Here is a 22071-nt window from a genome sequence, read left to right on the forward strand (position 1 = left end):
CCACTGTATTGGCTTCCCGTTTGACACAGCTGATAGCCTTCCAGTGCAGACCATGAATTAGGCAGAGAACATCACCGTATACACCTCCAAGCAAGGAATGACAGGGAACCTGGGAAGAAATCGCATGCATCACATTGACATTATCCCCTTTTATGATCAAGTCCAAGAACCCAGCATCAATAGAGAACTCCAGTATATATATATATATTTATGATAATTCAGTTATAGAGATAATTAAGTAGAATAACCGTGAGTTTCAATTAACTCAACTAGTAAAATTTTTTATAATTGAATAAGAAATCTGAGTTTTAATTGGAGGTTGAAACCCTCCTTTAAAAAAAAAAATGAAAGAAAGAAGAATAACGAAGCAGAACTGATATTTTGATGTAGATTGTAATTGTAGTCCTCCCCTGGAATTATTCTTATTTGTCAATTGGGTATTCCAAATTACGTGGTTTAGGGGCCATAGACTTGTCAGTCATTGATAAAATACTGTATTGAATCATTGATCACCATGGTCCACTTCGTTCCTTTTTTTTTTCTTTTCTTTTTTTTTTTTTTTTTCATATCATTTCAAGAAATATAATTCATTCCTCTCTGAAAAATAATAATTGGATCAAAGTCCCTCAAAATAGGTCAAGACCCCAGTTGAAAATAGGGAGCGACAAGCCCAATTGAACATCTTCCCAGTTTCGGGGGCCCGCCCCGGGGGAGTGGATATGAGATAGACCGGGCACTAATTTTTTAAGTAAATGGAAAACATAACAAGGAGAAACAGTTTGTGGTCTCTGGTGAGCAGGGGAAGAAGCCTTTATGTGAGGTCTTCCATAGGCCATAGCTTTTAGTTATCTAGATTTGAGAATTGTAAAGAAGATGAGAAGGTGAGATATAGAGAATGAAAGATTTGAGTGTAAAATTGTGAATTAGTCAAAGACAGATTTTTAGGTAAGGAAAATGAAATTTTTTTACCTTCTTAAACGAAAAACTAAAAAGTGGACCTGCTTAAATTGCCTGTCAACCTGACCCAACCGTCTATTATAGCAGGTTGTATTTGGGTTGATCCATTTTTCAAGAATTAGAAGGAATAAAACTTGTAATTATACTTATTTTTATTCTTTTTGTTCGGGTAATGACTAATGAGTTTGGGTTCAAATTTGCATAGTATAGGACCTGTTTAGTCTAGCTTTTGAAGAAATTTTAAATGCTTTAAGATCAGTATTTATTCTATTTCGATTTTTTTTTTTTGGGTGGTTTATCCATTGAACAAAATAAAATGAAGATATACCAAACAATGCCAAATTTGGGCTGGGTTATTTTTTAGGAAAAAAAAGATATCACTTTGGGCCCTATATTTTAAAGACATTGTCAATTTGAATTATGTTATTTTTTATTTGCAGTAATTTAGTCCTTATTATGAACTCACTTATTGAAATTGACTGCAAATTGAAAAAATATAAAAACCAAATTAACTACTAAAATATAAGAACCAAATTGATAATAATCTTAAAAATGTAAGAACAAAGATAATTTATGTATAATTTGTCATACTCTCCCTTAAAAAGTTACCATGGCTTTTCAGTGGAATTGTGGTGTGTATTTGTGTTAGAACCCCTTTCCTTCTCCTTTGTGTGTGTGTTTGTTTCTCGAAAAAAAAAAAAAAAAAAAGATAATATTTATGCCTATTTTTTTTAATGTATTCATGCCTTGAAAACCATTTTGAAAACCATAAAAAAAAAAAAAAAAAAAAGATAATATTTATGCCTATTTTTTTTAATGTATTCATGCCTTGAAAACCATTTTGAAAACCATTTTGAAAACCAATCCACTTATGGGCCGGCTTTATAGAACGGACCACAACCCACTCACAGATTGTGGACATTTTTTTTTTTAAGCAAAATACTGTGGACTTCATGTTCATGACAAGGGGTGGAGTGATGTAAATTGACTATAAATTGAAAATAAAAAATCTCATATTGACTATTAAAATATTAAGACCAAATTGATAATAATTCCAAAATGTACCGTCTAAAATCCATGGTCAATGGATTGAAAGAAAAAAAAAAAACAATTAGAAAATCAATCCACTTATGCGCCGGCTTTATAGAACGGAGCACAAACCAGTCACAAATTGTGGACTTCATGACAAGGGGTGGACCGATGTTCAAACTTTCTCATCTTCAACGTCTGTTTCTTTTCCTTCCATTTTGACAATAGTTGGTGGATTTTCGTCTCGCAGATTCTCTTCATTCCGCCTCTCTTAACAACATAAAAAATAAAAATAAAAAACTCTGTTATGGCCAGCAGAGTGAGAAATCTTATCCTCTGTTTGTCATGTTTGCTACTCTTCGTGGGGCCATCTTCTTCTCTGCTAGAAACATTAGTGCAAGGACAGGAGGTCAAGGATGGGGATGAATTAGTTTCAGCTCAAGGAAACTTTAAACTAGGATTCTTCACGCTTGAAAGTAACAACTACTACTTAGGAATATGGTACAACGACAACCGTCAACGCCAGGACAATTTAGTGTGGGTTGCAAATCGAGACACTCCTATCTTTAACAATTCTGGAAGTCTTACCATTGATGATAACGGGAATTTGAAAATTTCACACGGTGGGGGTCTTCCTATTGTTCTATATTCAGGACAAGAAGGAAGTAACACAAGTGCTGTTCTACTTGACACTGGTAATTTTGTACTGCGTGAACTGAATAATTCAGAGGAATTGTGGCAAAGCTTTGATTATCCTAGTCACATTCTTGTGCCAGGAATGAAACTTGGAGTTAATCGGAAAACGGGACATACTTGGTCTCTAACATCATGGAGAGGAGTGGTGGTTCCTGACTCGGGCGTATTTACTTTTGGCATGGACTCCAACCATACAAATCAACTGGTCATCATGTGGCACGACAACATCTATTGGACTAGTGGGTCTTTGGAACGAGGGCATTTCACCTCATCTTTTTCAGGTATTTCAGATTCCTACTACAATTTTAGCTACATGTCAAATGAGAATGAAACATTCTTCAACTACTCTGTGGAAACAAGTTTCACAAAGTCGCCGCGGTTGGTGATAGATTACTTGGGAAGACTTTCTGACGATAGAGGCATTCTGGTTGATTGTATTTCTCGTTTCTCTGGTTCATCAAAAATGGAAAGATGTATGCCGGCGCAGCTTCCTGGGTGTAGGAGCCCTGATGATGTATTTTATTCACATTTCACTTTCATGTACAATGATGGATTCAAGTTTAGTGAAAGTGAAAACCTGACTCTCATGGATTGTGAGGCCAAGTGCTTGAACAATTGTTCTTGTGTTGCCTATGCATCTACAATTGAGGATGCCCAAACTGGCTGTGAGATTTGGACTAGCACACCGGCAAGATTTAATGGATCTTCAAACTCAAATGCAAGGACAATATACTTCCTTAATTCAGCAATTGGTAAGTCTACTTCACACCCAACTTATAACATTAAAAAGGAATTGTGGCAAAGCTTTGATTATCCTAGTCACATTCTTGTGCCAGGAATGAAACTTGGAGTTAATCGGAAAACGGGACATACTTGGTCTCTAACATCATGGAGAGGAGTGGTGGTTCCTGACTCGGGCGTATTTACTTTTGGCATGGACTCCAACCATACAAATCAATTGGTCATCATGTGGCACGACAACATCTATTGGACTAGTGGGTCTTTGGAACGAGGGCATTTCACCTCATCTTTTTCAGGTATTTCAGATTCCTACTACAATTTTAGCTACATGTCAAATGAGAATGAAACATTCTTCAACTACTCTGTGGAAACAAGTTTCACAAAGTCGCCGCGGTTGGTGATAGATTACTTGGGAAGACTTTCTGACGATAGAGGCATTCTGGTTGATTGTATTTCTCGTTTCTCTGGTTCATCAAAAATGGAAAGATGTATGCCGGCGCAGCTTCCTGGGTGTAGGAGCCCTGATGATGTATTTTATTCACATTTCACTTTCATGTACAATGATGGATTCAAGTTTAGTGAAAGTGAAAACCTGACTCTCATGGATTGTGAGGCCAAGTGCTTGAACAATTGTTCTTGTGTTGCCTATGCATCTACAATTGAGGATGCCCAAACTGGCTGTGAGATTTGGACTAGCACACCGGCAAGATTTAATGGATCTTCAAACTCAAATGCAAGGACAATATACTTCCTTAATTCAGCAATTGGTAAGTCTACTTCACACCCAACTTATAACATTAAAGCATATAATTGATGTATTACATGTATATGTAGAATATAAGACCATACGCTATCCATGGCTTTGATGTGTAGGATTGATAATTTGATATACTGGTGGCTTGATGTAGAAAACTAAATTAACTGATTAATTTGTTGTGGACATGGTAAAAATGGATAAATACAAATTGTTGGTTTCTTAACAAATTCAATAATTTCCAAAAGATTTATCTGGACCGTGAATGTTAAAGCATATTAAATCACAAGAAAAAGAGAATTGAATAGAAGTACTATTGTTACATAGTAGAACATTGAAAGTTTGCTTGTCCATGTAGCAAATAAAGAAGAAAACAGGAGGGCAAACAGGTGGTGGAGATGGCTCATCATGGCAGGGGGGGCGATTATTATCTCGTTGTACTGATTCTTAAGCAACACTAAATGGAGGGGGGAAAAAAAGGGGAATGAAAGGTACCATGCTTCTAATATAGATTTTTTAGATATATTACTGATGATTGAATATCTACCACTTTTTGTGTACCACTCTATGTGTGATTGATGGAACATAAAGTGATACACAAAAATTGGTACAAAGGATTTGTATTCTATGGAAAAAATTCAACTAACATTTTCCATATATGTTGGGAGAGAAAAACAAACAAAAGATGCTGATACAAGAAATTGGGGGTAATGCAATTCCTTCCACAGTATATGACAAAGTGAAGAAAAAAAATAAAGGTGGACAAGCTAGCCGTGAGTTGCAAACTTCAGCTTTGAAGCATTTTGGCTACTACAAATAATTTCTCAGCTGAAAATAAATTAAGAGAGGATGGCTTTGGATTAGTTTCTAAGGTTAGCTCTCTCTCTCGCTCATAAAATTTGAATTTATGACTTGACTTAACACAATCTTCTCTCTCTCTCTTGTTTTTGTTTTTTGGGTATGATAATGGAACTAAAGACATAGCCTAGCTAATCCTATTTGACCAATCAATAAATTAGTACTTGAGCTGAGCCCATGGGCTAGGTAGAATCTTGACACAAAGTTTAAAATGTAAGTAAAGACTGAATTAAGATAATGTGAGTAAGTCTAACCCAATTTACTTTTAGGGTAAATTATCAGACGGGTAGTAAATAGCAATGAAGAGACTTTCAATAAGATTTGGATAGGGATTGGTAGAGTTCAAGAATAAAACTATTGTTATTGCCAAACTCTGACACACTAATCTTGTCAGGCTTTTAGGGTTTTGCATTGCAGAAGAAGAAGAAATTACTAAGCTATGAGCATATGCCCAACAAAAGCCTAACTTCTTCCTTTATGCCAAGACATATGATCATATTAGCAAAATTGGCTTATGTGAATATTTTTTTCTCTTTTTATTTAAAGTCAAAAAATATATATATATATATATTAATCATTTGCTTGCTAGTGTTTACTACTATGAGTCAAATTCTACTAAAAAGTGTTTATTAAATTGGAAAACATGCTTCAACATCATTGAAGACATTGCTCAATGACTTGCTTATCTCCACACATGTTCAAGTCTAAGAGTAATTCCGTAGGATTTAAAAACAAGCAACATTTTGCTTGATAAGGAGATGCATTCAAAACTAACTATTAGATTTTGGCATGGTAAAAATATTTGGGTTGAAAGGGTTAGAAGAAAACACAAATAAGGTTGTTAGAACATAGTAAGTATGCATTTCATTTCAAGTAATTATAAATTAATACAACTTGTGTGTGTCTGCACATTTACATATTTGCTTGTTCATGCTAAACTTTATTGGTAACTTTTTACTTTAGTGGTGATATGCCTTTGGAGTTTGCAATGATTGGTGTTGTTTTAATAAAACCTGATGTATTCAACTTTGGGGTTCTACTATTAGAAATCATGAGTGGCAAGAAAAACATTAGTCGCTATCACTTTGAGTATTCACTCAACCTTATAGGATAGGTGAGTTTCTCACTTGAACCGTTATTAACCTGTATTTGGAATTTTGAACTTAGCAGTTGTCATTTTATGAACAATTGGACTTGTATCAGGCGTGGTAGTTATGGAATGAAGGTAAAAGTAATTTAGAGCTAATAGACCCAACAATGCTAGATGCATGCGCCATGCCCTCCATTTGAAGTATTGAGAGACATTCACGTTGGTCTCTTATATTTACAGGATTAGGTAATGGATAGACCCACCATGCTGGATGTTGTTTCTATGCTTCAAATCAAACTCTTAAACTATATCCTCCTAAACTACCTGCATTTTTTACCAACAAAGTTGCAGAAGAGTCAGAGGTTTCAGAAATTAAGCCAAAAAACTATTCCATATGTTGAGACCAATGCAACCAGTAAACAGCAAAAGGAAACAAATCTTAAACGACAATCAAGATCAAAATAGAAGAAGAAAAACGATACGCCACAAGGATAATGCCTCAACACGTGTGAAGGAAAGAAAGCATGTGAATTAGAAGTTAGAAGCTCCAGCAGTTAGAAGCTCCAGCTGTCATGTATTCACTGGTGTAATCATAAGTGATAGTTATACTGTTAGGATGGTTGTTAGAAAAGTTAGTTAAAGTTGTTATTTTGGCGCCTCTTTGCATCTCCGTTTGTACATGTATATATAGTAACCAATGCTTGTAAATTAACCCTTACTTGATTTCAATGAATTAGAATCAATTCAGAAATTCTCCTTCTCTCTCCTGAAACTTCTTTTCTTTACATGGTATCAGAGCAGAGTGCTTCTGCTGAATTTCTTTTTTCCCTTTCTTGTTTTTTCAATCCCTAATTTTCGTTTTCACGATCCTTGAAGCTTCTTCAATGGCTTCCACCACTTATTCCTCACAATCAGTCCTTGTTTCAACAAATCCTTCACGATCTGTGCCTACTTCAAGCACGGCTATAGCAGACAAGTATGCTAATAATCCATACTTTCTTCCAGCTAATGAAAATCCAAGTTTTGTTCTTACTTCTCAGCCTTTGACTGGTCTTGAAAACTACATGAGCTAGGCTAGATCTGTGTTTTTGGCTTTAAGCTCTAGGAACAAATTTGGTTTCGTCAATGGTTCAATCACAGAACCATATCCTAATTCTCCATTGTTCAATTCATGGAGTTGTTGCAATACCACAGTACTGTCCTAGTTAACCAATTCTCTCAGCTTAGAGCTCAAAGCAAGTGTGATGTACATCAATAATGCTAGGGATTTGTGGATTGATCTTAAGGATAGGCTTTCACAGGGTAATACTCCAATAATGTTTGAGCTTGAGAAGGAGATTTCTCATCTTTCACAAGGGTCTCTCTCGGTGAGTTCTTATTTCACCAAGTTCAAAAATTTGTGGGATGAATTTGTCAATTATCAACCCTTTACTGTTTGTAATTGTGCTTGCACTTGTGGTGCTAAATCTTCTCAATTGGATGTTCGATATAAGGAACATGTTTTTCGTTTCTTAATGGGGTTAAATGATAGCTATGGAAATCTTATTGGTCAAATTCTATTAATTGAGCCTTTTCCTTCCCTTAGCAAAGTATGTTCTTTGATCTTACAAGAAGAGAAAAGGGTAAATAAAGGTCATGGGGCTAACATCACATATCTTGTTGAAGCTGTTGCTGCAATGTTTGTGAATAATAGTAACAAAGGTCACACCCAAGCGTATAATGGTGGTCAAGGAGTGGGGCATTCTAAGAAAGAAAGGCCTATTTGTACCTATTGTGGTCTGACAGTGGTACTCAATCCCTCTACTAGGCTGCTTCAGTAATGGCACCTGCTGTTGAAACCATACTTTGTCCACCCTCGATTTGCGTGCCGGACCACGAAAAATCCAAAAATATTATTTTTCCACATGGGGCTGCGAGAATATCCAAAATGACATGGTGCAACCCGTTCGGGCACCAGAGCACCCAAAGTGCCTTTTTTAGTTTAAATGACTAAAATGCCCCTAGTCAACCTATGGTTGACCGAAGGTCAAACAAGGTCAAAATCCACATAAAATAACACCTTTCATAGTTTTTCATCAAACTCGAGCTTCTTGGAGATTTTTAGCCACTTTGACCAAGTTTGACCCGAAGTTGACTTCGAGTGAGCCCAAAAACCCTAATTTTGATTCGGCCGTCAGAACGGGTTGAAACCAACATCATTACGAAGATTATCAAGTTCTCATTTCAAAGACTATTCATGGGTCAAAATTGGAGTAAGAACGGCCGAGATATCACGAAAACTGGGTTAATGCACTGATTGATGCACCGTTAGAACGGCTGAGATATCACGAAAATCGAGTTAACGCACTGATTGATGCACCGCTAACTTCCTAGAGCCATAACTTTTGATCCGACCGTTGGATTTTTTAGTTCCATACCTTTTTAGAAACTTAAAGTCAAGATCTTTCCAAGGGTGTCAAGATCAGCCCAATTATAGGACTTTTGAGGATGGCCACCCTTGAAGAGCCATTGCCTCAAGAAATGCGCCAAGGCTATAAATAGCCCCAGGCACCCCTCAGATTAAAGAATAGACAACTTTTCTGGGTTTTTGATCTTTGCTTGGAAGATTTTTGAGGAATGTGTGGAGAAAGGGACACCAATGGCACCAAGTATCTAAGGCCTTTGGCGTCCCTAAAACCTTCAAGATTCCTAGAAATTGCTACTGATTTCAGGATCCCAGCGCGCTCCAAACAACTGACAAACTCACCATTAGAAAGCTCCTTGTCCACCCAACTAGACCAACTAGTAATCTTCCCCAAGACAAAGTCGAAGAAAATGGGAACTGCCTTGCGGGATCCCCGTCTAATCTGAAGATCCAAAATCTCCCTTGGATCTGGAATTTGGGTGGAATTGGTGAACCCAGGCTGATTGGAAAACAGCCAAGTGTGAGGGGAAGGAAGAGCCTTGCTGTGGGACACTTGAGGAAATAACATGCTAAGGGTGTACCAAGGAGCCCGTAAAGGGAATGTTGGACAATCTACAACCTTCTGCACCTCACCCTGTGTTGACCCTGAAGAACCCTCGCCTTCAAAAGAAGTGGAAGAATGCTCCCTCCTTTTTCGTGAAGAAGAAGAAGCCCTGGAATAATGGTGCAACAAGAAAGGTTAAAGGAGTGTAGGACAAAAAAGAAGAAGGGAATAAGGAAAGAACTAAGAGGAAAAGGTGAGTTCGAAAAGAAAAATATCTTTGGAAGTGAAAAGATGGCTTAAGGTGACTGCAATAATGGCGCAGAGAAAATTGGAGAAGACAAAGTATAGGAAAACACGCTAGTTGCCAATATTCAATTTTATAAGAAAAAGTTATTGTTAGTTATTAATGGGAGTTACAGGAAACACAAAAAGTGGAGGGGGGAAGTTTACTCAGACACTTCACTGCCACGTTCCGTGGAAAGAGGGGGAGTTACAAAAGGAGTGAGATACGTGAAAAAGATCAGACGCTAGAGGATAACGTAAAGGAGTAGGACCCCAAGAAGCAGAGAGAGGGGATCCCGAAACAGACTGAGACAACAAGTGAAAAAATTCTCGTAGAAATCAAAAGTCTTGTCTGCTCACGCGTGGGCTGCAGGCAGCCCACGAGCTCGGGGGACTAAATGTTGAGGTCCAAAATATCATAATATTGCATCAAAGCCCAAAACAATACAAAGGATTGAAGCCTAGGAACCGTTTGGGCTTTCAATGAAAAGGGAAGGCCTAAATCCATTAAAAGTCAATGGGAAGGGACCTAAGCACATGAATAGGCAAGCTTTAGGTCTCACTAAACAAAGAAAAGAAGAAGTTTAGCCCAACCCTCAAGGGAAAGAGCTAAACCAGATACCTAGGAATTCCTAGAAGCTAGGGATCCTCGGGATATGTAGCATGGCCAGGTTAAGACTGAGACAGCTCAAGGGGACATGCCCAGAAACACAAAGAACGAGGCCAGATATGTCTCATCAGCCACCCAATGATGCAGAAAAGGAATAGAAGGCTTGGGAACCAACAACTCATGAATAAGGGTCTGGTACCTCGGGGAACCCAAAAAGATGGACCATGAAGGAAGGTGATTGGGGATGTTTCAGCCTAATAGAAAGGAATCAGCCCATTTAGGAAAAATGACAAAAAGGAAAGCAGCTAAAAGGTGGGTCTGAAAAGGTGGAATCTAGAAGTTTTAGAAAAAGAAAGATCAAAGGTCAGCCCTTTTGGACCCCCCCAGAATGGGAAAGTTAACTAATGGCTTTTAAAGAAAGAACCTCAAAAGAGGAAAATAGTGAGAAAATAAGGAAGGGACTAGCCACCAATGTTGTTGACACAACATTGGTTCTAGTACCCAGGGCAGCAAATGGAGGGAATTAGTGGTACTCCAGAAGCCCTAGGATGGAACTATAAAAGGAGGGCAGCCAACAGTGAAAGGCATTTAGCAACAGTGAATTAGAAGGAAAAGATCCTTGAGAAAACTTTGTTAGAATTCAGAAAAGAGAAAAGAGGGGGAAAGCACCGTCTGGGACCCTTAAACAGCCACTAGAGAATACACTTGGATTCAAAGGGATTCAAACTCCATAAGACTTAGAGGCCTGAAGAGTCATCTAAGTTTGTGATTTTTGAACTTATTTGGACCTTGTAACACATCCTAGTGAGCATGATGTATTACAAACTTAAGAAAACAATGAAACATTCCATATTATTCTAAGGATCCCCAACATTTTATTTTTCTTTTCTTTCTCATATATCACTCTTTATTGTTCGTTGATGTTCAATGTGTATATGTTTTTTGTATGTTAGTATGTATGTGTTGTAGGATCTGCGCTTTGTGCACAACTTGGTTTGAAATCAGTCCAACCTAGCTACGGTGAACCAAGCCCAGTCCCTTAAAGCATAAAGCATTGGGCCCAAGATCCATGTTTGCTACTTGGACCTGTGTGCTGTTTCACTAAAAAAAAAAAAAAAAATGAACCCACACAAGGGTATGTGCCTAAACCTAATTAGTTTTATCTTTCTTCTTGCTATAAGTAACAAGAATAATTATTGATTCGCGTGAGAAGTGTTAATTTTACAGGATTAGATTGATTATGATGTGTGTCACTAATATGTCTTATTATGTATCTATTAGTAGTGTACATTGTGATGAGTGATCACACTATAATAAAATATACATCCTCACATACAATATTATTATTTTATTATCTCATTTTATAGCTCATTCAATATCCCAGTTTTATTTTTACATACAACTTGTTAAAATAATATAAACTATAACATTAAATAATATAAACAATTCAATTCTCTCTCTCTCTCTCTCTCTCTCTCTCTCTCTCTCTCTCTCTCTCTCTCTCTCTCTCTCTCTCTCTCTCTCTCTCTCTCTCTCTCTCTCCAGTAAACCCATACAGCCACCTTCCACCAAAACTTAGCCACAAACACCAATTCTTCACCACCAAAATTACCCAAAAAAAAATTTGCCACCGCTAATCACTAACACCACAATCAATACCCCATCCCACCACAATCAATACCCCATCCCAAAATCAAACTTCGTAGAAAAAAAAAAAACAAAAAAAAAAACACTCAACCTCAACAGATACCATCCTTGCAGCCCATTACCACCACCAATAACCACCAAAATCATAGAGAAAGAGAGAACTACCAAAACAACCCACCACTAAAACCTAGCAGCCAATCCCAACCTAGCCACCACAAAAACCTAACACCAAAACAACTATTACTGAAACCCACCCAAACAACCACCACCCCACTACCACACACATCCTAGCAATCATCAAAAAAAAAAAAAAAAAAAAAAAACCCACAAAACCAAAGCAATTGCCGATCCACCATGACAACAACCCTACTTAGAAAGCCATTGAAAGTTCCAAAAAGATCATAGAAAAAGGTGTATTCTAGACCACCAGAGATGGGACATTTATCAATATCTGGCAAGATCCATAGGTTCCTTGGATTCTAGAATTCAAGCCCAAACCCAAATCTGAGTAAGTTTTAACTGCCAAACCCCCACTTATGGTTTCACAGCTCATCAACAATGACCTTAATACTTGGAAGGCTAACCTTATCCATGACACTTTTGATGATGCCTCTTCTTAAGCCATTCTCTCCATTCCACTCCCTATCAGACAAGCTAATTTGGGTGCAAAATCCCAAAGGAAACTTCTTAGTCAAATCAGCTCTATCTTCTATGATCCTACAAAGCAACATCCTCAGCCCATCCCAGTTGCCTTGGAATAAACTTTGGAAGCTCAAAATGCCATAGAGAACCAAAATGTTGTTACGGCACGTTGGGTTTAATGCCCTCCCCACAAAAGAAAATCTCCATCAAAGGATACCCATCTCAGAGTCAAGCTACGTTCTCTGCAATCATGAACTATAATCACTTACTCATCTCTCTCTTCTGCCTCGTTGCTATGACTATTTGGTTCAGTAGTTGCTAGGGGATCAAAGCAAATAAGCATGACATCAATTCCCTTGAAGGTATATGCAAACTTATTCTAGAACCTCTCTACAAATGAGCAGGATATCACTGTTTCACTCTCTACAAATGTTAATAGGATTGTAGAGAGTGAAAGATAGAAAATGTTCATAATATAAGGCGAAGAATTATGTAGATAACTTTTGATTAAACATGAAATTATGTTAGATTAGCAAAGAGGTTGACATAAACTAATAAGGCATGTGAAGATCTCATATTTAATCATTTCAAGTAAGTTTATTCAAAGCATAAGATTAACACTTACTCCTTAAAGCTTTAGTCACTAAATCGTTTCTCTTGTACTAGGGCTTGCGCTATGCGCTCTCTAGTCACACGTAGAATTTGCATCCCTATCTCAATATAGGTTGTCCAGTTCCCTCCATTAAGCCTCTCAGTGGTAGGGCTTCCGTGGGTGGTTTTCTATTGTCCCATTCTCCCCTCCCTCAGCACATCTTCTTGGACAACCGTTCGTTTCCTTTCCTCTCTGGTCTGCCTAGCAATGGAGGAAGTGGAGAGTATGTGGCAGAGGTTGTCTCTTTCTACAGAGGAGGAGGCTAGCCTTGAAGTCCCAAGCCTCCCCGAAGTGTCAAAGTCTCTGCTTACTGGTAAATTCTTGACTCACTGCATTATCAATAAGGAGGCGGTATTAAGAACGTTTAAGCCACTTTGGCGTACTCAAAAACCCTTTCACATCTATGATGTGGGAGAGAACAAAATGATTTTTGAGTTTGAAATAGATACTAATCTGGAAAGGGTCCTAGAGTATGAATTGGGCCTATGATAAACATCTGGTAATTTTTCAAAGGATTGATAACGCGTCCACAATTACATCCCTAGCCTTTAACGAGTGCACTTTTTGGGCTCAGATACACGATCTCCCCATTAAGAGTATGACGCCGGAGCTGGGTATGAGTTTAGGGAACTCCATTGGTAAAGCTGTGTGCGTAGCTGAGCCTAACGATGATGGGGTTATCAGCTGCTTTCTTCGTGCCCGTGTCACCCTCAACATTTCAAAACCTTTGAGTAAGGGAAGGAAACTTAAGGGCAATGGTGTAGTGGTGGGGTGGGCATCCTTTCGTTACGAAAGGCTTCCCAACTTTTGCTATTAGTGTGGCTACCTGCTGGACGAAGATAGGGAGTGCAATGTCTGGCTAAAGAACAAAAGTAAGCTGAATGTGGGGAAGCAGTAATTTGGTCCATGGTTACGAGCTGAGCTAGATCACCCGGTCCGAAAAGTCTTGGCCACCCCCGGTGTTTTTGCTCAGGCCAGCGTCTTGTTAATGAGGCTTATCACAAAGATCCCAACACTAAGCTCTACTCCCAATGGGTCCATGGGTAGGTCTGCACGAGAAGCTACCAAGCCACCAGTTGAGTCAAAGCATAAGCTGGATGTGGATACCTCAGACTTAGCTACGGAAAAGTTTGAAAAAACTTTGCATGAGATTGACACTAAGTTGGGCTGGAATCCAAATGGTATGGATGTTTCCTTGGAGCATGCTTTTCGGGATAAGTGTGGTTTGAAAAAGGCTGACTCAGTGGATGGGCTTAGGAACTTGTACAAGTTGGGCCCAAAACACTACAACGTGGATAATGGGCTTTCTTTTAAGGCTGAGAATGGTCCGATAGAGAAAAAGGAGCCCCCGCATTCTCACGTTGCCTTAACCAGCAAGCTCAGGTCCCCCTCGTGGATATATCAAATAGGTCTGGCCCAAGAAGAATTAATAAAGTAATATCCCAAGGTACGTGCCCCAAAGTAACCCGTAAGCCCATTCCTACCCTATCTAATGATGTTTTGTTGAAGTTCATTAGAAAGCGCCCAAACTTAGAAGCTTCAAATACGAAACCCTCAAAACGCAGAGCTATTCTCCCACATGATGACCCCTCACCTGAAAGTATATCGGCGGTGGCTGCATCCCAGCCACGTTGGCAGCTATGAATTGCATCAGCTGGAACTGCCGCGGGCTTGGGAACCCGCAGCGAGTTCCAGAGCTTTCTGATATTGTGAAGGCAAAATGACCCAACCTCATTTTCTTGATGGAAACAAAGAAGAAGAGTTTGTATTTGGAGAAGGTAAGATGCCATCTAAAGTTTGACAACCTGTTTGTGGTTCCTTAAAGACACCTAAGTGGAGGACTTGCTTTATTATGGAGGAACGAGTTGGACCTACACATTCGGACCTTCTCGTCGCACCACATCGACGCAGTGGTAAATCCAAGGATTGATGACGCCTGGCGGTTTACGAGATTCTATGGAGCTTTGGAGATAGTCAACTAGGAAGATTCTTGGTCCCTGCTTCGTTACCTTAGCACTTAATTTGATTTGCCATGTGTCTGTATCGACGATTTCAATGAAATTACGAGATTGGAGGAGAAGCACGGGGGAGCTATTTAGCCTGAGAAACAGATGCATGAATTATGTGATTGCCTTGATTTCTGTGGCTTTAAAGACCTCAGTTTTTTAGGTCTTCCTTTTACTTGGAGTAATCTTCGTTATGAAGGTCTGTTGGTTTAGGTTTGCTTGGATTAAGGGTCATCAAAGAGCCCATGGCCCACGGCCCAACCCAAAAACCTAACAGTCCATCGGGTTAATGGGCAGCTCGGCCCGTTGTTATTGAGGCCCATGGGTAGCCCACTAGCCTAGTGGGTTAGGCCGTGGGCTAGTTTTTATGGCCTTGGGCACCCGGTGGGCTAGCCTAGTAGCTCAGCCCATTGGCCCAACCTGTTGCCCAGTCCAATAACTTAGAATTTTTAACAAAAATATATAGAAAGTATTGTAATAGAATTTATTAAGAAAACTCTTCCAACCACTAAGATACTTAAAGTAATTGTGCTAAACTTAGTTTACTAAATATATATTTTTCTAGTAGTCTAGCAAATTTGAATTAACCATTTGATTTTTTTATTAAAGATAAAAATAAAAAACTATTTGAAGCCTTAATTAAAAAAAAAAAATTAAATAAGTTTCCATCAACAAAACAAAAAATTAAGAGAGATGCTACGTCTACAACAATTTTACAACATTTTTACAACAAATCACAGGTGGTTAGATGTTATTGGTTCAAATTTAAAACTAACACTAAGATTACTTTTTTACCCCAACAATAACAACTAATAACAACATGTCACTTAGGATTTGTTGTAAAAATGTTGTAGACGTATCATTTCTCAAAAATTAAATAGATTTGATTATAAAAAAATTGTAATTAAGTATTAAATTCTTTGATTCTTTCCTTTAAAAAAAACTAGATTGATTATTCCCTTATTAAAAATTGATTATTTATTTCTAAAAATAATAAAACAATATGTTAACACAATCTCATGGGTAACCCATTAGGCCCAACCTAGTAGCCTAGCCCGTTAAAGAAAAAATGGGCATTGCCCATGGGTAGGGTTGTGGGTTGGGGTTTTCTCTTTCGGCCTTACCCGACCTGACCCGTTAACTAGTTAATAGTCCATTATACCTAGCCCATTGTGCCATTGGACGAAGTAAAAATGGGCCGGGCTAGCCCGACCCAGCCCATTAACGACCCTTAGCTTGGATAGAGTGGTCACCTCAGCGGATTGGTTGATTAAGTTCCCATCAGTTCACCTCCACCACCTGACAGGCTTCTCCTTAGATCATAAACCAATTTGGCTTTGCTCAGATAGTATTCACAGTAGATTCCACCGCCCCCCAGAATCCTTTCTGCTTCAAGGTTTTGTGGCTAAAGGATGAGCGTTGCAAAGGGGTGGTGCATTTAGCGTGGGATAAATCTTCAATGAGTGATCCTATGGGTAAGGTCCTGGAAAAGGTTAGTAACTGCCAAACTCAGTTGGTATTGTGGAATAAACATGTTTTTGGTAATGTCAGATTGGCCTTAACTCGTAATAGGAAGCTATTGGCTAAGGCTAAAGCCGAAGCCATCTTAGGGAGAGGGAATGGGCAGGTGAAAATCCTGTAGGATGAGATAAATAAATTGATGGAAATGGAACAGTGTATGTGGAATTAGAGGTTGAAATCAAATTGGCTAAGGGACGGAGATCAGAATTCTAAGTATTTTCACTGCCGAGCAACTGAAAGGAATAAGAGGAATTTTATTGGGGGGTTAAAGGACCATAATGGTTAGTGGGTTGATGATGAAAACAGGATTGGCAATATGATTGTCAATTTTTACTCTAATCTTTTTGCTTCAGCTAATCCGACTTTGTTTGATGAAGTGTTACATGGTGTAGAGCCTTTGGTTTCCCAAGAGATGAATGACAAGCTACTCCAACCCTTTCATGCTTCTGAAGTTTAGATTACTCTCAAGCAAATGGAAGCTAACATGGCCCCTGGTCTAGATGGTCTTCCCCCCGCTTTTACAAATAGTTTTGGGTAAAAACTGGTGGTGAAGTCTCTACTACAGTTTTGGCAGTGCTTCACTCAAGTATTATCCCTCCAAACCTCAACAACACTTTTATAATGCTAATTCCTAAAATCCAAATTCCAAGACGGGTCACGAACTTCTTGCCCATTAGTTTGAGTAATGTGTTGTATAAGCTTATTGTTAAAGTGCTCGCTAATTGTCTTAAAAAGTTTTTGCCTGAGCTAATTTCAGAAACCCAGAATGCCTTCATGTCAGGTAGACTTATTACCGACAATATTCTAATTGCTCATGAGACTCTTCATTGCTTGAAGACTAAGAGAACGGGGAAGATGGGGCTGATGGCGGTGAAGCTTGATATGAGTAAAGCTTACGACCGCGTGAAGTGGGTTTTTCTTGAAAAAATCATGGAGAAAATGGGATTTAGTCGAAGTTGGATAGCACTCATTTCTATGTGCATCTGATCTGTCTCCTATTCAATCTTACTAAATGGGCAACCACATGGTTTCATTGTACCAGAAAAAGGCCTTTGCAAAGGTGATTCGTTGTCCCCATATTTGTTTCTATTGGTGACAGAAGGGCTGCATGGTCTCTTGAAGAAAGCTGAAGCTGAGGGTAGCATTAAAGGGGTCTCTCTTTATCAATCAGGCCCTCAGATTTCGCACCTTCTTTTTGCTAACGACAGTCTCATTTTCTGTAGAGCCTCTATTTCAGAATGCCAAAAGATTCAATCAATCCTTCAGCTCTATGAGCAAGCATCGATTCAGAATATTAACAAGGTTAAGACAAATTTGTTTTTTAGCTCTAACACTCTAGCTCATACTCGGGAGGATATTAAGAATTTCTTGGGGGTTGCTGCCTCTCAAAGTTATGATCACTACTTGGGTCTACCCTCCCTAGTGGGCCGTGTTAAAAAGAAATCTTTCAGCATCATTAAAGAAAGAATCTGGAAGAAGCTTAAGGGCTGGAAGGAGAAATTCCTTTCCCAAGTCAGAAGGGAAATCTTAGTAAAGGCAGTTGTTCAGGCGATTCCCACCTACACCATATCATGTTTTAAGCTCCCAAAAGGGCTTATCAAGGAAATCGAAATATTCATAAGAAAATTTTGGTGGGGGTTACAAAGGAGAACAGAAGCGCATTCACTGGATTAGTTAGGAAAATTTGTGTCTTCCGAAGAGTAAGGGGGGTTATGGGATTTAGGGAGCTAAATAAGTTCAATGATGCCCTTCTGGCCAAATAGATTTGGCGTTTGATGAGCCATGAAGACTCTTTCTTTCACAAGGTTTTCAAGGCCAAGTTTTTTTCAGATTGCTCTATATTGGAGGCAACAAGTCATCACAAAGGTTCATTCGCGTGGAAAAGTATTCTCCAATCCAAACATGTCATTAAATCGGGTTCAATTTGGAGAGTTGGTGATGGTAAGTCAATCAAAATCCGAGGGGAAATTGGCTACCAACCCAAAGCTGCAGAAGGGTCATTTCCCCGATTTCCTCTCTTGACCCGGAGTCCACTGTGAGCAACCTGATTGATGATGGCTCCCATACCTAGAAGGTTGATCTGATAAAGCATGAGTTCCTTCCTCACGAAGCTAATATTATTGCTGGTTTGTCGTTGAGCTTGAATCAAATCCCAGACTTACAAACTTGGTTCCTTTCAAGTCAGGGTAACTACACCACTCAGAGTGCATATCAGATGTTAACTAAATCTACCAGGTGCCTTGTTCCAAATTGTTCCAACTTGGGTTGAAACAAAAGAATGTGGTCTGGAATTTGGTGCTTGTGGGTCCCTCCCAAGGTTAAGCACATGTTGTGGAGAGCAACTCATGAAGCTATCCCAACCCTACTTAACATGTGGAAACGCAAAGTGGTCTCTTCAGTCACCTGTCCTAGGTGTCTCATGGCTTGTAAGGACACCATTCATTCCTTGTGGAGCTGTCCTGTTTTGCGGGTCATTTGGGAAGCTACTGTAGTTGGTCAGAAGCTTCTAAAGCACAGATTCATGACATTTGCTGACCTCATGGAGACGGTAATGGAGATGAAGGACTGCTTTGATATCAACCTGGTAGCTGTGATCTTGTGGATGATTTGGGAATGTAGAAATTCTAACCGTGTGGGGGGCTACTCTACTGACCTTCGTACCATTCGTGTTAAGGCTTTGACCTTTCTCCATGATTTTTCCTCAGCTCAGATTCCTCGACAGGTGCAGCTCTTAGTTTCTAGCTGCAACACTAGGTGGATTCCCCTTAATCCCTTGACGTACAAGGTGAATTTTGACGGGGCAATTTTTAAGGAACTGGGTGCTGCTGGTTTAGGTATGGTTATTCGAGACTTTGAAGGTTCTATTATTGGCGCTTTAGCTAAAAGAATGCCCCTGCCATGCTTAGTTGCCACAGTGGAAGCCTTAGCGTGTAAAAGAGTAGTCTTATTCGCGAAGGAGATGAGCATTTTTGAAGCCACTGTTGAGGGGGATGCTAAGATTGTCATCTCGGCTCTTAAAGATGGAAGGACCAGCAACTCCAAATTTGGCCATATCATCCAGGATTCCCTTGTGTTAGCAAATGATCTTTGTTTTTGTATTTTCTCTCATGTAAAACGATTAGGAAATACTGTTGCCCACTACCTTGCCAGAAAAGCTAAATCTAGTAATGAGCTACAGGTTTGGATTGAGTCCATACCTGATGACTTAGCTCCTCTTGTGTACTGTGACTCTTTGTAGTCCTTTTTCCTTTTCAATGAATTTGACCCTCGGGCCTAGTTTCTCAAAAAAATAAAAAATAAAATAAAAAACCCTTACTCCTTCTTTGTTTACATTATACATCAAAAAAGTTGAAAGAGTGCTAAAATGCTATGTTTTACGGAGTCTGCTCCTCTAGATTTATTTTCTGTGATTGGAGCCGATTTACCAACTATTTAATAACATGCTTGATATCTTTTTCCTCAAAAAAAAAAAAAAATCCTCAAAATGGCCATTTATTACAAGATTATTCATATAATTTCCATTTGATTTACTCTCGGAAAAACTCTGTTAAACTTTCAACTTTCAAGTGGTTCAGCAATCATTAAGATAATTTTGATAATGTTAGTAAAATATACATTTGTACATTCATTTATTATTAAGTTTGTTATCAAAGATTAAACTTTATTACTAATAGTTTACTATGAATATAAAACTTTATGTTCCAAGTTCTAAAAACTTTTAAATTATACTTCATTTCAAATTTTATTACCAAATGTTTCAAGTAATTTAAAATAAATACAATATTTATTTAGATTATAAATCATATAAATTTATGTTTTAATATGTATAATTTATATACTATACACCCTATATGCACAAAGTGACTCAATACATGTATGTATTACACGTTTCAAAATTAATTAGTTTTTATCGTGTGGCTCTAAAATTATTAATATAGTTTCAACATATATAACTTTTAATTAAGTGCATCACATGTGAATAATACTAACTTTTAAAATAAAATAAAAGAATATATGTGGTTGTGGATCTATTATTGATCTCAAATCTCAATTCAATTGAAATTAAGGTAATCCTGAGTTGAGTTGCTATTACGTTAAATAAAACAAAAATAATAAATATATACGTCCAGTGGCGACTCCAGGAATTTTGTCCAGGATGTTCCTATTCCACTTCTATCTCGGGTGTTTCGGGATGTTTTGGTAAATACCGGCCGAAATTCAAGATTTGGTCTGCTAAAGTTTGTGCTTAAAAAAAAAAATGTTCTTAAAACCAAAACAAATTTGCATTCTATACACCGAAAAACCTCAAAAGGAAAAAAAAAAAATGAAAAGAAATGAAATGAACACAGGTACTTATACAATAAACTATAAGTTCATTCGAAATGTTAATAAAATTATTAATTATTGTTATTTAGTTGTTTCATAAATTTGTTTGTCTTTTATAAACTATAATTTGTTGTATTGTTATTTCATTTATTATTAAATTATTAATTGTTGTTTAGCCTAACATAATTTAATTTGTTTGTCTTTTATAATGTATTAGTTAATTAAATTACTAATTATTAGTGTTTAGTTGCTTCACCCTTTACTGTGCATTAGCACACACTAGCACACACCTCATGTGTGCACACACCCCTGCCTCTGCATGCCTTTACTTCCTCAATTCAAATATCCCACCTCTGACCCCACACCACACGGCCCCATGGCCTTATCTACCCCCACTCAATAGACATGATTCACACAAGAGCCAATCAAATAAATTCACAAATCACACTACAGTAAAAGACAAACTCACCAACACCAACTGACCAACACAGTGACACACCCACGAATAAAGTAAAAAAAAAAAAACAAGGGCAAATAAATTGAATAATTATAAAGACTTAAAAGAGAGAGAAACAGTTGAAAAAGAAAGAGAGCTCTCTCTCTCAGAACAGAACAGTCCACACTCCACAGCAAAACCCAAAGATTAAGAGAGAAAAAGAGCGAGAAGTAAAGTGTAAAATACCTTAAGGGAGGCTTGACTCCTGAGGGGCGGCGCCGAGGGCCACGGCAACACATCGAGGCGTCAGAGGCAAGGAAGGATTTAAGGCCAAGCGTCAGCGTCGCAAGCTCTGATCCGATCAGACTGATCTCCGATGCTTGATCCAAGCTCTGTTGCTCGAGTTTTAGGAGGAGGCGTCTTCGCTGCGTCACGCCTAGTGCTTGATGATGAGATTTCAGGCGGAGGCCGGGAGGTGTAAGCCGTTGCCGCGTTGTTGTTGATGAGGTTTTTTTTTTTCTTTAGGTTAGGTAAGGTTTCTGATTTTAGGTTCTGGTTTTGCTTAGGGTGGGAGGCGTAAGGCTTTTACCATTTGATGATTAAGGCAGACGCGTATTCGTATTGGGTTTTGGTTGTGTTTTTTTTTTTTTTTTTTTTTTTTTTTTTTTGAGAATACGTTTGGGTTGGGTTTGTTGGGTATTTGCTTAGAATTGATGTTGGGCTTTTTTTTTGGGCTTTCTTTGTTACAATTTTTTTTTTTTTTTTCAAATTCTCTGTTACATTTTTTTTTTTTTTTAGATTTTAGTTCAAAATTTGTTTGGCATAAAAATTTTGAGGGTGTTCCATATTTTGGTTAGGGTGTTCCTATTTTTTTTT

At 38.2% G+C, this 22071-nt stretch overlaps 2 protein-coding genes and 1 long non-coding RNA gene across 3 annotated transcripts; 2 read left to right on the forward strand and 1 right to left on the reverse strand.

Moving 5' to 3' along the window:
• The first annotated feature begins 2212 nt into the window (after nucleotides 1–2212).
• Nucleotides 2213–3492, forward strand: LOC112002183 (G-type lectin S-receptor-like serine/threonine-protein kinase CES101). The gene is made up of 2 exons (XM_065771195.1): nucleotides 2213–3434; nucleotides 3473–3492. The coding sequence occupies exons 1-2, from the start codon at nucleotides 2294–2296 to the stop codon at nucleotides 3490–3492; spliced, it is 1161 nt and encodes a 386-aa protein (XP_065627267.1). The 5' UTR covers nucleotides 2213–2293.
• On the forward strand, nucleotides 3487–4990 carry LOC136066595 (G-type lectin S-receptor-like serine/threonine-protein kinase CES101). The gene is made up of 3 exons (XM_065771199.1): nucleotides 3487–4190; nucleotides 4536–4668; nucleotides 4906–4990. The coding sequence occupies exons 1-2, from the start codon at nucleotides 3521–3523 to the stop codon at nucleotides 4619–4621; spliced, it is 756 nt and encodes a 251-aa protein (XP_065627271.1). The 5' UTR covers nucleotides 3487–3520; the 3' UTR covers nucleotides 4622–4668; nucleotides 4906–4990.
• Nucleotides 4991–5871: 881 nt separating this feature from the next.
• Nucleotides 5872–21762, reverse strand: LOC136066596 (uncharacterized). Its single transcript, XR_010628104.1, has 2 exons — nucleotides 21442–21762; nucleotides 5872–6449 (listed from the first exon to the last, which is right to left on the reverse strand). It is a non-coding gene; the product is annotated as an uncharacterized LOC136066596 (long non-coding RNA).
• Nucleotides 21763–22071: the final 309 nt, after the last annotated feature.

This window comes from Quercus suber, unplaced genomic scaffold (genome assembly GCF_002906115.3).
Source record: "Quercus suber isolate HL8 unplaced genomic scaffold, Cork oak 2.0 scaffold_40, whole genome shotgun sequence".
Classification (NCBI taxonomy): domain Eukaryota; kingdom Viridiplantae; phylum Streptophyta; class Magnoliopsida; order Fagales; family Fagaceae; genus Quercus; species Quercus suber.

Excerpts from the sequence above, each read along its gene's own strand:
- LOC112002183 (XM_065771195.1), top strand. The coding sequence starts at position 2,294 with ATGGCCAGCAGAGTGAGAAATCTTATCCTCTGTTTGTCATGTTTGCTA. Across the intron at positions 3,435-3,472 it reads CTTCCTTAATTCAGCAATTG|GAATTGTGGCAAAGCTTTGA; the intron begins GTAAGTCTACTT and ends AACATTAAAAAG.
- LOC136066595 (XM_065771199.1), top strand. The coding sequence starts at position 3,521 with ATGAAACTTGGAGTTAATCGGAAAACGGGACATACTTGGTCTCTAACA. Across the intron at positions 4,191-4,535 it reads CTTCCTTAATTCAGCAATTG|CAAATAAAGAAGAAAACAGG; the intron begins GTAAGTCTACTT and ends TTGTCCATGTAG.